Source organism: Notamacropus eugenii, chromosome 7, assembly GCF_028372415.1.
Source record: "Notamacropus eugenii isolate mMacEug1 chromosome 7, mMacEug1.pri_v2, whole genome shotgun sequence".
NCBI lineage: Eukaryota > Metazoa > Chordata > Mammalia > Diprotodontia > Macropodidae > Notamacropus > Notamacropus eugenii.
The window spans coordinates 145,326,804-145,341,710 of record NC_092878.1 but is presented as its reverse complement, the minus strand read 5'-3'; the positions used below and the strand labels follow the sequence as shown (position 1 = coordinate 145,341,710).

Below are 14,907 nucleotides of genomic sequence, written 5' to 3'. Positions count from 1 at the left end.
CTAATCTTATTGTTAGCAATCCTTCCTAAGCCCACTTGACTTCATACTCTAGAATGTCTGACTCTGGCTTAGTTACCACACCATCATGGTTATTGGTTATAATAAGATCTTCCTCATATTAAGATTAGAGATTTCAAAGGAAAGTTTCATGCAAAAACGGGCATGATATATTGCAAAAATGTAGGGATTTGACACTTTTACATATACGTGTTCTACTTAAATTATAACCATTCCTATGTTCCTTATCTCCCTTCCTGGATTATGACTCTAACCTCTATCCTATAATACAATCTTCATTATTTCTTTAGTTTAAGATAAATCATCCTTATAGCATGGATTGTTAAATCTAACTTGAAACCCAAAAGTTGTGCTAAGATTTAATAGGTATTTTATTTTTAATTGAAAATGAATGGAAAACCAAAATAGAACTTGAGCATGTATTTCACTTAAATCTACAGTATAATATTGGGAAATGGATACAGACTCAAGACCTTTGGATTCTAGTGCTAACACTTCAGCTAAGTGAATGTGGCCAATCAAGTCCATTCATTATGTTGTTTCTGTTTCTACATCTATGAAGTGTAGGCATAGAATGAAATGATTTTCAATGTCCCTCGCATTTTGGAATGATTGGATTTTCATTTAATTCATCATGTATTTAAAGTTGTGACAAATATTAATTGGATCATGATACATATTAATTTTGTTCATTCCTTTTGGTCGCACTTGACTCTTTTGGGGTTTTCTTAGTGAAGATACCAAAATGATTTGCCATTTCCTTCTCCAGCTCACTTTATAGTTGAAAAAGTGAGGCAAACAGGGTTAAATGACTTGCCCACAGTCACACATCTAGTAAGTATCTGAGCCCAGATTTGAACTCATAAAAATAAGTCTTTCTGACTAAAGACCTGGTACTCCATCCACTCTGTCACCTAGGCCTAAAACACTTGTTTTAGGTAAGTTCTTAGCAAAACCACAGATGAAAGACTAAATTTCCTTACTATCCCTTGCAAAATAGCACCATCTATGGGTGATGGTCATATATTGTCAACCTTTTAAAAAGTATTTCTTTGGGGGAAAAAAGGCTTTTATGTTGTAGCTAACACATTAGAGGTCCAGTCAGTGATGGAATCCTTTGTCATATAATCTTTGATATATGATCATCTGGTCTTTGCTGGATTTTTCCAGTAACAGGAACTCACAACTTCATGAGGCAGCTCATTTTTTCTTGATAAGTCTAATTTATTCATTAATTTTTCTTGCATAGCTGTGTGTAAGGCATTTTGTTAGGTGATGGGGGAGATTCCAAGATTCAAAAGATCCATTCCCTACTCTCATAGGTTTTAGAAAATAAGAGAGATAAGATTTTAGGGAGATAAGCGATGTATATAGATAATAATGTAACATTCATTCTGTAAGAAAAGTATAGACAGAAGGCTGTGAGAGTATAAAGGAAGGATAAATGTTGTCAGAGGTAAGTGAAGCCTTCATGGAAAAGATGATACTTAAGTTTGCATTGGAAAGATGGAGTCAGTCAAAAAATTATTAAGTGCCTACTATGTGCAGAGAAAGATTTTAAAAAACATCTCTACTATCAAGGAGCTCAGTTTAATGAGAGAGAAAACAAGTAAACAAATAACACCGAAATAAGCTACATACAGGACAAATTTGAAATAATCAGCAAAAGGAAGTTTCTAGAACTAAAGAGAATCAGGAAAGACTTCCTGGAGAAGGTAGAATTTTAGCTGGTACTTGAAGGAAGCCAGAAAAGCCAGTAGGAAGAGATGAAAGGATGATAAGCATGGACAATGGCTAAAATGCCTAGAGATGGGAGAAGTATCTTGTGGAAAAAGGAGCACAGAGGCCAGTACCAAGCAGAATTTTAAGAGAGAGTGATGGAAAGGAAGAACATTTCATCCATGTAGTATTAGAAAGGTCTACCTAATCTTGAACTGAAATCTGCCTTCTGATCATTTTTACCCAATGATCATCATTCTGGTTTAAGCTCCTTCGTGTGACAGGCCTTTAAGTATCTGAAGGTAGCTATTATTGAGGGCCATACCTAGCCCAGATGGCATCTTCTCTAGGCCAAATATCTTGAATTTCTTAGTTTCTCCTGCAACATGGCTTCCAGATGCTTGACCCTTCTAATTCTCTCATATTTTTCTCTTGTTCTTCATGGTATCCTTTTTGTTTCCATAAATTATTAGTTTATTCTTATTCATCTGGAAATCACTAGTACGATCTCAGGTTCCTCTAATTCTATAACTTAGCAAAAGTGATCCAGGCCTAGAATTCACATTCTTCTTACCCCTGTTGTGGAATCTGTAAGTTCCTTCAAAGAAGAGCTAATGGCCCGCCTCCTACACAAGGTCTTTCCTGATTAACCCCAGTAATTAGTGCTCTCTTCCTCTTAAAATTATTTTATACATACTTTTGCACTACCTTATTTACATGTGTACTTATTTTGTCTTCCTTGTAGCTCCTTGAGGAGAGGATTCCCCCCGCCATTTTGGATCCCCAGGACCTAGAATATAACCCTACATGTAGTAGATGAGTAATAAATGTTGATGATTTGAGTTTCTACATATAATGTTTTTAATCAGAATTTCTATTTTGCTTCAGATTCATTTATTCTATACATATTTTACTATTATACTACATGCTGTCAGATATATAAAGAAGTACAATGACCAGTGTGTGACCTCAAGAAGATCATCTCTTTTAACAGACGCAATGCTTATTAGTAGAAAGGTTGCTAAATAACAACAGGGAAACAATTCAAGAAATGTAGAAGTTGCTATCTATTAAATGCCACTTGGCTGGCATAAACAATAAATGCTAAGTGTTCAATAGAAGGTTGTGTGAGAGTTGTGGGATTTCCACTGTCTTCTGAAAGACATATTGGATTTGAATGTCATAGAAGAAGGTTGAAGATATTGTAGCTGGGTGAATTAGTTTGAACAAAGACACAAAGACAAGAAGATACAACATATATTTCAGGGACATCATGAGCAGTTCATCTGTAATAAAATTATTGTAGGAGATTAGTGGGAGATGTGGGACCTTCATGTAGAAGGCCTTGTACAGGCAAAAGAATATGAAGCTTTTCCTGTAGGGCGGGGGGGTCATGATTACTTTTGTGTCCTAGATCCCTTGGGCAGTTGGTCTGTTGAAGCCTAAGGAACTCATTTCAGAATAATGTTTAAAATGCAGAAAATGAAATATGAAGGATAAAAGTACAGATTACACTAAAATTTAGTTATTGGAATATTAAATTGCTAATTTAAAAAAAGTTTATGGACTCCTGGTTAGGAACTTATCTGTGATAATAGAAGAGATTTAAACAGAGGAGTGATATCATGCTTGAGAGAAAATTATATGGCAGTAGGAGTTGGATGACTTGGAGGAATAATCCAGACAAGAAATAATAAAAGCTTGAACTTGGGTGTGTAGTGGCTGTGAGATCAGAGTCTGGGAATATATATCATGAAACAAAAATCAAAATATTTTCTAGAAAAAGTGAATCTGCCTAAGGTTGCTTTTAACTTTAATTCCTTAAACATTCTTTAAAAAAAAAAAAAGAAAAGGAACACTGGACTCTCTTCTTCCCCTCCTCAAGCCATTGTCTGGCACCAAATCAGGTGCACAGAGAGCGTACATCACCGAGGAACAATTCTGCTCTCTATCCACTACGCTGCCTCCCTGCCAGTAATGATGATGCCAGTGAGGTAGGATCACAGTCAGGACACTCCTCCCCAAATCTCAGTCACAGGTTGCATCCTACTAAATAAACTATAGTTTATGAGTCCTCATATTTAATAGTCAGCTCTTTACAATTACCTTAAGGCTAAAGTGTTTACTGAAATTGCATAATATGAACAGTATTAGTAAAATATCCCTTCTTCTCCTCCACCCCCACCAAACATGAGCACCTTCTCCCACAAATACAATGCTGATATATATATATATACATATATATGTGTGTGTATGTGTGTATGTGTATGTATATATGTGTGTGTGTGTGTATGACCAAGGTAACCCGCACCTCTATTACCACGGTGTCCTAGTGTTTTTTTGCTACTCATACTGCCCCACGTTACTCTCCCATAGACATAGTGTCTCTGCTGAGCTGCTGCTTTGCTCATCTCACTGGCCATGCTTCTCCTATCCAGGACTTAATTCTCCCCATATCATCCCATCTCTGCACTCTGAAAGAGGCACAAAGAAAAAAGCAAAGAATCATTCTCTTTCAAAAGCTAGTTTCTTTCACCGTGTCTGACTTTTCTTCGTTGCAAGATATGACTCCTTTTGAAGAGCTTGCTCCTACTTTTTAAGACTACCATGACTGATCCTATAGCTGTCCTATAATCTCATCAAGTTAATTGAGGAACATCTTCATGTCTCCATTCTCTTCAAGACCCTCTGTGTTGACTAATCTTTTACCAATTTCAATAAGTAATAAGGGTTTTTTTAACCCCCTCTCTCCTTTCTCTTCTTTAATATTTTTTTTTTTTTAGTTTTTTGAATTCCCAAGATCATGTCTTATCTCATTCTTTCATTTTCCCTTAGAGATGACTGGATTCTGAAAGGACAATAAATCTCTCTTCCTCTTTTTGGAACATAAGCACAGGCTATCTTTTCAGATCTTTGAATTCATTTCTATTTGCTTTATCTATTGCATTTGTCTTGTCAGTCTCTACCCAGTTTCGTTTTCTCAAACACTGAAAGCCTTTTTTCCTTTCCCATTAAGTACATCATGTTCCAGTTCATTCTTTCCTTTCTTATAACTGTTGTGTTGTTCTGCATTATAATGACTATATTTCTTGGTATGAGATCTATCTCTTCAAACGCACTTGCAACATTTATTTTTTCTTACCTTTAGAGCTTGAAACTTGGTAATAATATTGCTGGATATATTATGCTTAGAGTTTCTCTCTGGTGATGACCTGTGAAATCCATCTGTGCTTTGCCCTCTAGCTTGAGTACTCCTTTTATTATTTCTTGAACTATGACTGATAAGATTTTCTATTTTTTTATTTTTCTCTAGAAACTTGATGTTCTTAGATTTTTATCTATATGTCCCATTTTCGATATCAATTGTTTTTTATGATGAATTTTATATGTTATTCTAAAATTTTATCTTTGGGATTTACTCTAATATATCACTGAGTTTTTTTAGTTTTTTTTAATAACATCCTTCCTTCCCACTCCACTCCCCCAGGATTTCCACTGTGAATTTTTAACTTTGCTAAAGTTTCCCAGCTTATGTGTAATGGTAATTTTATTTGTCCTTTAAACTACTCTCTGGGTTCTAATGGCCTTTCTGTTCTCTTTTTGAAGGCTCTATTTGTAATTATTATGAATTATATAATTTTAATAGTTTTATCCTAGGGCTCTTTTATCCCATTTTATTTGTTCATTTCATTGTAATTTTTTCCTTTGTTCTTTCCCCCAATGTTTGTGCTGCTTTGTTGTTTCATGTGGTACATAGAGCCTAAACTTGTTGAGGGACTGAAGAGTGTGGTTGAGTTACTGCCAAGACAGAGTCTTTGCTGGGTTCCAAAAGACATTGTTCTGGCTAGTTAAAACTGCATCCATCTGCTCCTAGCCTTGTTTCTGGTTCCTAGACTTCCAAACCATCCTATCTCATCCTAAAACTTACCTCAGGGCCTGAAGATGTAATCAACCCTTCCATCTTCTCCATTTGGAAGCCCTCTGTAAGGTCTTCCCCCTTGTATCACTGTTGATTTCCTCCTGGACACTCCATTTTGTGGAGGGGCCTAGGCCAGCCTTCATTCTTCATCTGACCTTGTTTCTGGTTTCAATACTTCAAAATCAAGACCCCTTCTTAGGAACTTCCCCTCCACTCCTCAACCACTTCTCAGTTCCTTTCTGTGTTTTTTTTTATCCATTAAAATAAAAGCCCCTTGAGGCCAGGGAATGGTTTTCTTTTTTGCTAGTATGTGAATCCCCAGCATTTAGCTCAGTGTCTGGCAAATAGTGGGTGCTTCATAAATACTTGTTTCCTTCCTTTCTTTCCAATGTTCTCCTTTTTCTAGAGTCACTGTAACTGCTGCCATTAAGAATGGATATTGTGAGATCTGGAGCATCTACAGGCATGTAGAGCATGTCATAAGGAATCAAATTCATAGCGTGGTTCTGTATGATATTTTTAACAATTTGATTACCTTGCCAAATTACTTTTATTTCTCCTCTTTTAATTGCTGTTCTGTTATTTCATTTGGCACATATCTCTATTCTGTAAGGGGCTGAAATAAAGAACAACTTTTGAGTCTCCACCTTGCCAGAAGATTCCTTCTGAGGAATTCTTAAGAGAGAATTATTTTTTTAAATAAAAATAGGAGAAAAAGAAAGAGAATTAATTGGGACATTGAAGATCTTGCACCCATAGCCTGTGAATGATATGTTTGTTTACTAACCATTGGCTAGATTCTTGTATAGTGCAATCTCTCTTTATTCCATTTTAAGCTGGAAGAGTTTCAATCTCCTGCATAAAGGTCTGGATAAAAATACATACTAGGATGAATGGTATGAATTAAAGCAAAAGATTGGGAACAAATCTGATGCCATGACTTTGTTATAAAGGTCTGTAAAATATTATCTTGGTGTCATGGATTGTACAAATGTGCACCAATGGCAGGTTCTTCCTTTTCCTTCACACACTGTTAAAAATGAGTAAAACATGTTTCCAGTTGTACTTCACTTGTGCTTAGGGAACTCAATGAACTCATTTTTAAGATTTCCACATCTTTAGAGAAATGTTTTGTTTTTACTAAAATATGTTTTTGATCAGCAACATGATTTCATGGCTGCGTGTGTTTTCCTGAAGCAAATATGTAAGAGCATGAATCCTAGTGGTTTGATTATGGATCTGGGAATCAAATATAGAGTCCAAACCTCAGGCTATTTGCTGGTCAACTGCACCCTTGTTTCCCCCATTTTGTCTTCAGAGAATAAGAAATGCAGAAGTTCTATTTTTGTTTTAAAACATATGACAAATGAAACACAATTCATTGACTGTATTAGTGGAATGTCACTGAATTCAGCCAAGTTTCAAGGTAGCAGAGGCAAAGTACCACCCACTCTATTAAAAATTCATTGAAAAGTAACAATTTAAATAAATACTTCATTTCCTCAGCAAAAAGGTAAATATATTTTGTGCTTAGCCACCCCATCTTCATTCTGCAGCTTAACCCTCTTTACTCTTATATAGTGGAAGGCATGATTCATTTTGCTAAAATGGAAAAAAAAAAAAAAAGCATTGAACTTGGTGTCAGAATCCCCAGGTTCAAGTTTTGGATCTGGAACCTGAATGACCAGGATAATGAGAAAACAAGAGACCATGATATGAGGAAAAATTAAAGGAACTATGGATCTTTAACCTAAAGAAGAGAACATTTTGAAAGGGCAAGATACCTGCTTTCAAATACTTTACAAGATCTCAAAACCTGAGCATTGAAAGTTACATTAGCAGCCATGTGGTATAATACATACACTAGAATATCTCCACTAGAAAATGCCAGTCTCTGCTTAAAGACCTCAAAAAGGAATCCTCTCTCTCTCAAGACAGTTCATTATACTATTGGACAGCTCTAGTTGTTAGGAAAACCCAGGATAGCAAAAATAGAAGCAATGGGTAGGAGTTATAGAGAGCAGATTTAGGATTGGTGTTAAGAAAGCACACTGATGAAACTCCATGGACATAGAGAAGAGGCACATGGGTGGGCTGCCATCTTCAGCATTGGGAGAAATATCTGCATTAACAGACACATTTGAGGAAAATAAAATTGCCTAATAATGAAAGTTTTCTAAAGGAGAGTGTTCTTTCCCCAAATAGCGGAGGGAGGGAATTTTTTTCCTTCAGTTGTAATGTACACTATTCCCTTATTGCCTTCAAACTTGACTGAATTCTATGATGTATATGTTCAGCAGAATCACATCTTCTCTAAGATATTTCAAGACTAAAACCATTGGTAGCTTTCCAGCAGAGGTTGACTTATCAATGATTTGTGACAAGGATTACCTTTTCTGAATAGGACTAGATAACCTAAGGGATCTTCTGATTTTGTGGTTAAACTCCCACATTTCACAGAAGATGAGATGGAGGCCTGGAAAGGTTAAACTCAAAGTTCCTTAACTCGTTCTGAAAGCTAGAACTAGACCCAACTTTCCCTTCAGGCCATTGCTTTTCCAGTTATAACATGCTTGCCAATTCCATTTCTAGGGATCTGCTGGCCAAGTTACTTACTTTCTTCTAACTAAATATCTTTAAGATGTGGATAATAAGAGTTTTCACAACCTTTTTCACTGGATTTCTTCTGAGCCTTAAGTGTACTTGAAATAGCTTTGTAACCATAAAGTGATATACAAATGTAAGCCATTTTCGTTTTCCAGCTGGGGCAAGGGGATATGGGAAAGTCCAATTTTGTCAGGTTGTCTTACTTTGCTAGTTTACTTGTAGTCGCAGCTCTTTCCCCTACAATATTAGCTCAGTGGATTTATAATGTCCCCTCAGAGAATAGAAATAATGATTAGTTCTTTGATCTTTTCTGGCATTTTCAACTTCTCCTGTTCTTCTCCTCCCTCTCCTCCCAGGGACCCTGGAAAACAAAGAATTACATGTTTTTAACCTGACTTCCCTAACAAAGTCTGAACGAATTTTGTCTGCAACCTTGCATTTCTCCATTGGAGAACTATTAAACATTAATTCGAGCTGCATATCTCCCAAAAGTTGTTCTCATCATGGATACAGGAAACAAATACAGATTGCTCTGTCTGCCTGGAGCCTTACACCAGATGGGAACCAAACTCGGTTCTTGGGCCGTGTTTTGGTAAATATAGCTAAACTTCATAGAGATATCTGGACCTGGCAATCCAAAAACATCACTCAAATACTGACCAAAGCAAAAGAAAATGGTGAATTTTTCATAGGTATCAAGATCACTTCTGAGAGACACTCTCTAAAACCAACCAACTCTGAGCCTTATATCTTGGTGTACGCCAATGATTCATCCATTTCTGAATCAGAAAGTGTGGTATCAAGTCTCCAGGGACGTTGGAAATTTCCCACTGGAGCCCTAGCCAAGCTGAACAACCACATGAGAACAGCTCTGTCCAGGAAGCGGAGGAAGAAGCGTTCCATCAGCAGCCCCCTGCTCCCCCTGCAGAACAATGAGCTTCCAGGAACAGAATATCAGTACAAGGAAAATGGAGGGTGGGAAAAGAGGAAGCCATATAAGACCCTCCAGATACAGCCAGCTGAGAAGAGTAAAAATAAAAAGAAGCAGAGAAGGGGCCCACACCAGAAAAGTGAGACACTGCAGTTTGATGAGCAGACCTTGAAGAAGGCAAGGAGGAAACAGTGGATTGAACCCCGCAATTGTGCCAGGCGATACCTCAAAGTGGATTTTGCAGATATTGGTTGGAGTGAATGGATTATCTCCCCAAAGTCCTTCGATGCATATTATTGTTCGGGAGCATGCCAGTTCCCCATGCCAAAGGTAGGCATTTCCCTTTTTTCTTCTATTTTCATCCATCCTGTTGAACACTGAGGTGTTTGGGTTTTATTTACAGAGTCCACCTCCACTTTTATTTACCACATTAGTGAGCTTAAGAAATAATCATACTTGGTCTTTAAGGGCTATTAAAATAGTGGGAACTCAGGATTGATTTAAAGAATGTAGGAAAATGTAGAAAAATTCTTTGTGTAGAATCCAAACCCTGGATGTCTTAATCTGATAGGTAATGGATAATGGTAACTTGGATCTGTCCACAATGAACAAGCAAAGTCAAAAGATGACCTCTAAGGTTGTATGAAGGGAATGGTTGGAAAAAGCCAAGGTCATGCAGTTAATTGGATTGATGCCCTGATAATATGAATTTTTTTTAAATAGTCCCTTACCAAAAGAATTGGCTCCAAAAAAGGTCAGTAAACTGGCCCCTCGAAATCACCTATAAACTGATTTAATTTGATGTCCCTGCCAACTATCAAAATTTAAAGGAAAAAATAAAGTAAGATGGCTTTATGAACTTGTTCCAAAATCCATCTCATCCTGTGTTAGGTTCATGTGTCTTTTCCAACATCAGTATGGGTTTTCTTTTATCATACCATTACATCATAATGTACATGACAAATATATTTCTAGGAAACTCTTCCTATTCTCCCCACCCCCAACTCACACTATTCAGAAGGACTTTTCCCCCACAAATTTAGTCAGTAAAATATAATTATGTTATAAGCCCTTCTGTTAAGTCAGTATCTACACTCCTTTCCTCAGCTTTTAACAATTCTAATCTCAGCTGTAAAATAGAAGTTGGCTCCATAAATGGAATTTAGACCAGGAATAGATTTTCTATGCAAAACTTGAATAAAATTTTTCCTATTAGATAATGGAAAAAAAGGCAAGAGTTGAAAAATCTCCTATACCCCCCCACCAAATGACAAGTTCCACCTTATGGGTTTTAAAGTAATATTTGCATATTTTAAATTCTGTGATATGTAGGAAATAAAATCTAATACACACCTCTAGCATGAGATCAATTTCCAGGACTCTGTCCTTAAGGATTTGTTTTCTGATTCAGCCTGAGTGCCAGGGAATTGCATGAGCTTTTATTCTCTGCGTGGAATTTCTGAAAAGAGTTAGCTTACAGCCCTTCCAAAAAAAGTTTACCCAGGAAAGGGCCCAGTTTCTTTCATATGTCATAAACTGAAAATAAGCATTCTATATATTTGCATTTCTGATGAAGAATTTTGCCAGTTAAATTTCCATTAAGGATATATGGTGATTTTTTAAAAATATATTCAAATAAGGTATACAGTTAGAAAAATCACAACCCCTTACTTTTGATGTGAAGTGACTAATCTATATTTTACTGTATTTTTTTTGCATCTTTGCAAGAGAGTTATGATAAGTTCCATTTCACAGAGGTGGGGAACCTGCAGCCTCATGGCTACAGGTGGACCTTTAGGTCCTCAACTGTGGCCCTTTGACTAAATTCAACTTCACAGAAGAGATTCCCTTAATAAAAGGATTTATTCTGTAAAACTTGAACTCAGTCAAAAGGCCACACTCAAGGACCTGGAAGGCCACATGTGGTCTCAAGGTCACAGATTTCCCACCTCTGCCTTAGATCTAATGTGGCTGACTCTGAGAGTCTCTAACAATTCCAGGGATCTTCTCTGAGCCCCAATCCAAGTGCTAACTCCTCTCCCTCTCCTGGCTGTAGCCAAAAGATCCTTGGTTTTGGCTGTCGAGGGAGGAGTGGCCAATTTATTATTTAAGCCCTCATTAAGTATTCAGTCTAGATTCTTCCTCTTAGACCCAGCTATGTGACGATTGTTTTTGCTGCCTCAAGACCTATGGTCTCTACAGTCTCTTGCTTACCGCCAGGGTTGCCATGAGCCAAAGAGGGGAAAGGAAAAAGAGAATGAGAGAAAAATAAAATATGTGTGAGGCGAATGTATTTGTGGTTGGGGGGAGGAGAGTGTTAAGGAGAAAAGAAAGTAGGAGAACACAGATTGAAGAAATAAGAAACTGGGGAATAAGGAATTTTTAAATGGGGAGAGTGGGGTCAGGATGGGGTATGGATATTTACAATAGCCAGGTCTGGTAGAAGGAATGCTAGATGAAGAATCTGAGCATTTGGACTTTAACTCCAACTCTGTCACTTATTATTTGGGAGATGTCAGACTAGTAACTTAGCTTCCCTGGACTTGGACAAATGGTCTCTAAAATCCATTTCAGCTCTTAAACCCATGATCCTCTTCCTCATATTTACACTGTACCTTAAATGTTGAACTGTCACAAAATCTGAAATCCAGTCTACGCCTAAAGCCAATCCAATGTGCCACTAAAGTGCAGCATTTTCTTTGCGGATGGAGAGAAACCCAAGTGGATCAGTTGAAACAATTGAAATCAGAATAACTTTAGTCAAAACTTGGATAGGCATCAGATCTGGGAGCCTTCAGTTTTCCATTGCCAAAGTGAAGGGTGGAAGTTTGGCTGTTAGGTTGTTCTCCATCTTTCACCACCTTGTGTGTGATCAGCCTAACCTTTAAAACTTTCTGTTCTGTCTCCCAAACTTCCCAGTTCTTTTTTCCTGCTCTTGTTAATGGACTAGTAATTGGGACGAAGGAAAATGAAGCCTTATGAAGCTTCCTTATAAATGGTAATTAGTAAAATGGCTTGACTATTGTCTGTACAAAATTCTGCCCTAAAATTTCTTGCAGAATGCCAGGACATTTTATGTTGAAATATTGTTGAATATTTTGAGAAAAGGGAAAAATAGAAGTTTTTGACTGGACTAATAAATACATTAAGTTGGGGAGCAGTGTCGATTCAGTACAAAATGGGACCCTTTGCAGCCCAACAAAAAAGCTGCCCGGGGCACGCATCATCCCAGACCCTCAAGTGAATTAAACTCGGGTTTTACATAGCTGAGCTCTTCATCTGCAAAAGTTGACAACCTGTTCTGTAATTCAGAACAGCTGTGTTCTGCTTTTTCCAAATTCCAGGCTTTGCCCTTTCCCTGCTTTCAATTAGATGGTTTCAGAACTATCACACCCATGTGTGCTGGACTGGAATACCATGAAGCATTGAGGCCAGGCCAAACCCTGTGTCCCAGGTCAGGAATGAAAGCTTTTAGCTGATGACATACTCTCCCCTGCTAATGCGTCTGTAATCAAATTCAACTGAACAGCAAATCTCTCAAGGACATTGTAAGCTTGGCAGGTGCAAGTCTGACCGGTGCAGATCATTTGGATTTTTCTGAGTTTTCTACCAAATGTAGCCATTCTCGCTGTTAAGAGCAGAATGTGTAATTTCACCTTCAAGCAAGGCATAAAGCCAGCCAAGTGACTTGTCCCTAGGCCCCAGTTAAAAAAATATATATTGCTTTTTTGGAGTAAGGTCTGAACTTACAATTTCATTGGCATAAGGAACTTCTGGATAAAAATATTCCCTCTACCAATGCAAGTCAACACTTTCTCTGCAACTTCTAGTCTAAGCTAATTACATAGACTTTTGTGAGGCTGTCACACAGCCATTCTGTTTCAGAAGCTTTGAGGCTGACTCTCTGTTCCCTGCATCACACTACCCAAAACAAACAAACAGAAAAACACAAAGACACTACATTTGTGTCTCAGTCATAGTTCTTTACAAAAATGACTAGAAGTTCTGTCTGGTCTGCAAAACTGCAAAGTTTGGGTAGGAGCTAAGTTTGATCCACAAAGTTTAATTTTGATCAGGGGACTTTCCCTGTTCCCAGCTTGGGTCCTACAGATGCCCTCTTTCTTTTGACCCCTGGAATGGAGGGAGTAAATTACCTAAGCAGTCAAAGGTGTTGACAGAGTGAAGGCTAAACTGATGTCTTATTCTCTCTGGAAAGCAAGAGTTTTCCAAAAGTGCTTGCTAAAGGCTCGAACATGGTTTTGCATATGTGAAAGATATTTGTGTGGTTCAGCATAACAATGTGTAGTCACAAGAGACAAAATAGAAACTCAGACAACAACATTTATGGACCGGCAGTATGTCTCCAGTCAGCAAATTGCTGCTGTGTTCTTCTGTGCATGACATAATTATTCCTGGTAGTCGCAGACATGACCAGAGGAAGCCCCAAGAAGAAGGAGAAAAAATCCAAATCCCTAGAAAACAGACTGATTATGCATTTGCATGCCTGAGATACATTAGGGGAATCCTGATAAGACCAATTAACACAAATCAAAGACTTGTGCTTAAATTCCAGTAAACCCACCAGAGACTACTAATATTTTCTGACTCTATGAGTTTGAATTTAGGCCAATGAGCAAGAATGTCTAAGGAAACACCCATGAATATTTTCCGTATCTATCCTGTGTCACATGCTCTGAATCCATCATTTTTGTCAATGGAAATTATTTCTTCAAAGCAAGGCAAAATGGGATAGTTGATTTTCACCTTAGATTTCTCCCAGTTGGCCCCATTTTAAATGAGCCTTATCATTAGAAGGAGAGTAGTTAGCATAGAAGGGTCTTTGTGTGGTGCAAATTGTTCATGAAAGACAATGAAGCCTGTATTTCAGAGTTGTGAGGGTTCCCAAGAAGATGGGTCATCCTCACTCATTTCTTTTCCTGCTAGGTTTTATTAAATGTGTGTCCATTCTCCCCTATGAAGACTCTATGCAGGGGTGGGAGAGTATAACCCTGGTTTATGGGTTAATTATTATGATTTCCTGAATTTGCTTTATGTAACTGTGATATTATGATGATTGCTTTTGCCTTTTTGTTAAATAAATGGTTTGTGTTGAAGAGGAAAAGCTATACTGGTCCTGTTCGACTAAATGGATGCCATCTTGCATAACATTTAAAGCTTAGGAGAGCTATTAGAATATTAAAATGTGAAGACATCACAAGAAAACTTGTGAGTTTTAGGACTAGAGAGAGTGCAAATCCAAATGACTCATTTTGAAGAATCTCTTTGAGTCAATATAAAGAAGTTAATCATCATGAGACTGTGTATACACACATACACATAATTACCAATATAGATGTATATACCGAAGGTAGTGTTACAGCTGAAGGAAGTAGTGCGCATGTATATTTCGTGTGTGTTTATGTATAATATAGAGTAATGTTATCATTAAACACCCATTAAGAATCCAGTTAGAAGGTCACCATACATTCATACGTGTGCACACACTTCTCTAAATTCCCATGATACTATACCAGATGAGATCAAGTGGTGAAAATTAGGCAAAGCCAACATGTTCATGTCCCATACAGAGTATACCACTTCTTTTCTCTTTGTCAGTATTTTTAGGTTGTTTTTTTTTTTTTTTAAATTTCTCTATCTCCATACTTTGGAATTTATAAGAATGAACTAAAATAGCCATTTGTTTGGGAATGTC

The 14,907-nt window shown here is 37.3% G+C and overlaps 1 protein-coding gene across 1 annotated transcript in view; it reads left to right on the top strand.

Annotated features, from left to right (window-relative positions):
• The window catches only part of BMP3 (bone morphogenetic protein 3), a 30,864-nt gene that overhangs the window by 12,592 nt on the left and 3,365 nt on the right, over window positions 1-14,907 (top strand). The window contains exon 2 of the mRNA XM_072623009.1: window positions 8,620-9,524. Within this exon, the coding sequence (XP_072479110.1) occupies window positions 8,620-9,524 (905 nt within the window). The remainder of the gene's footprint in view (window positions 1-8,619; window positions 9,525-14,907) is intronic.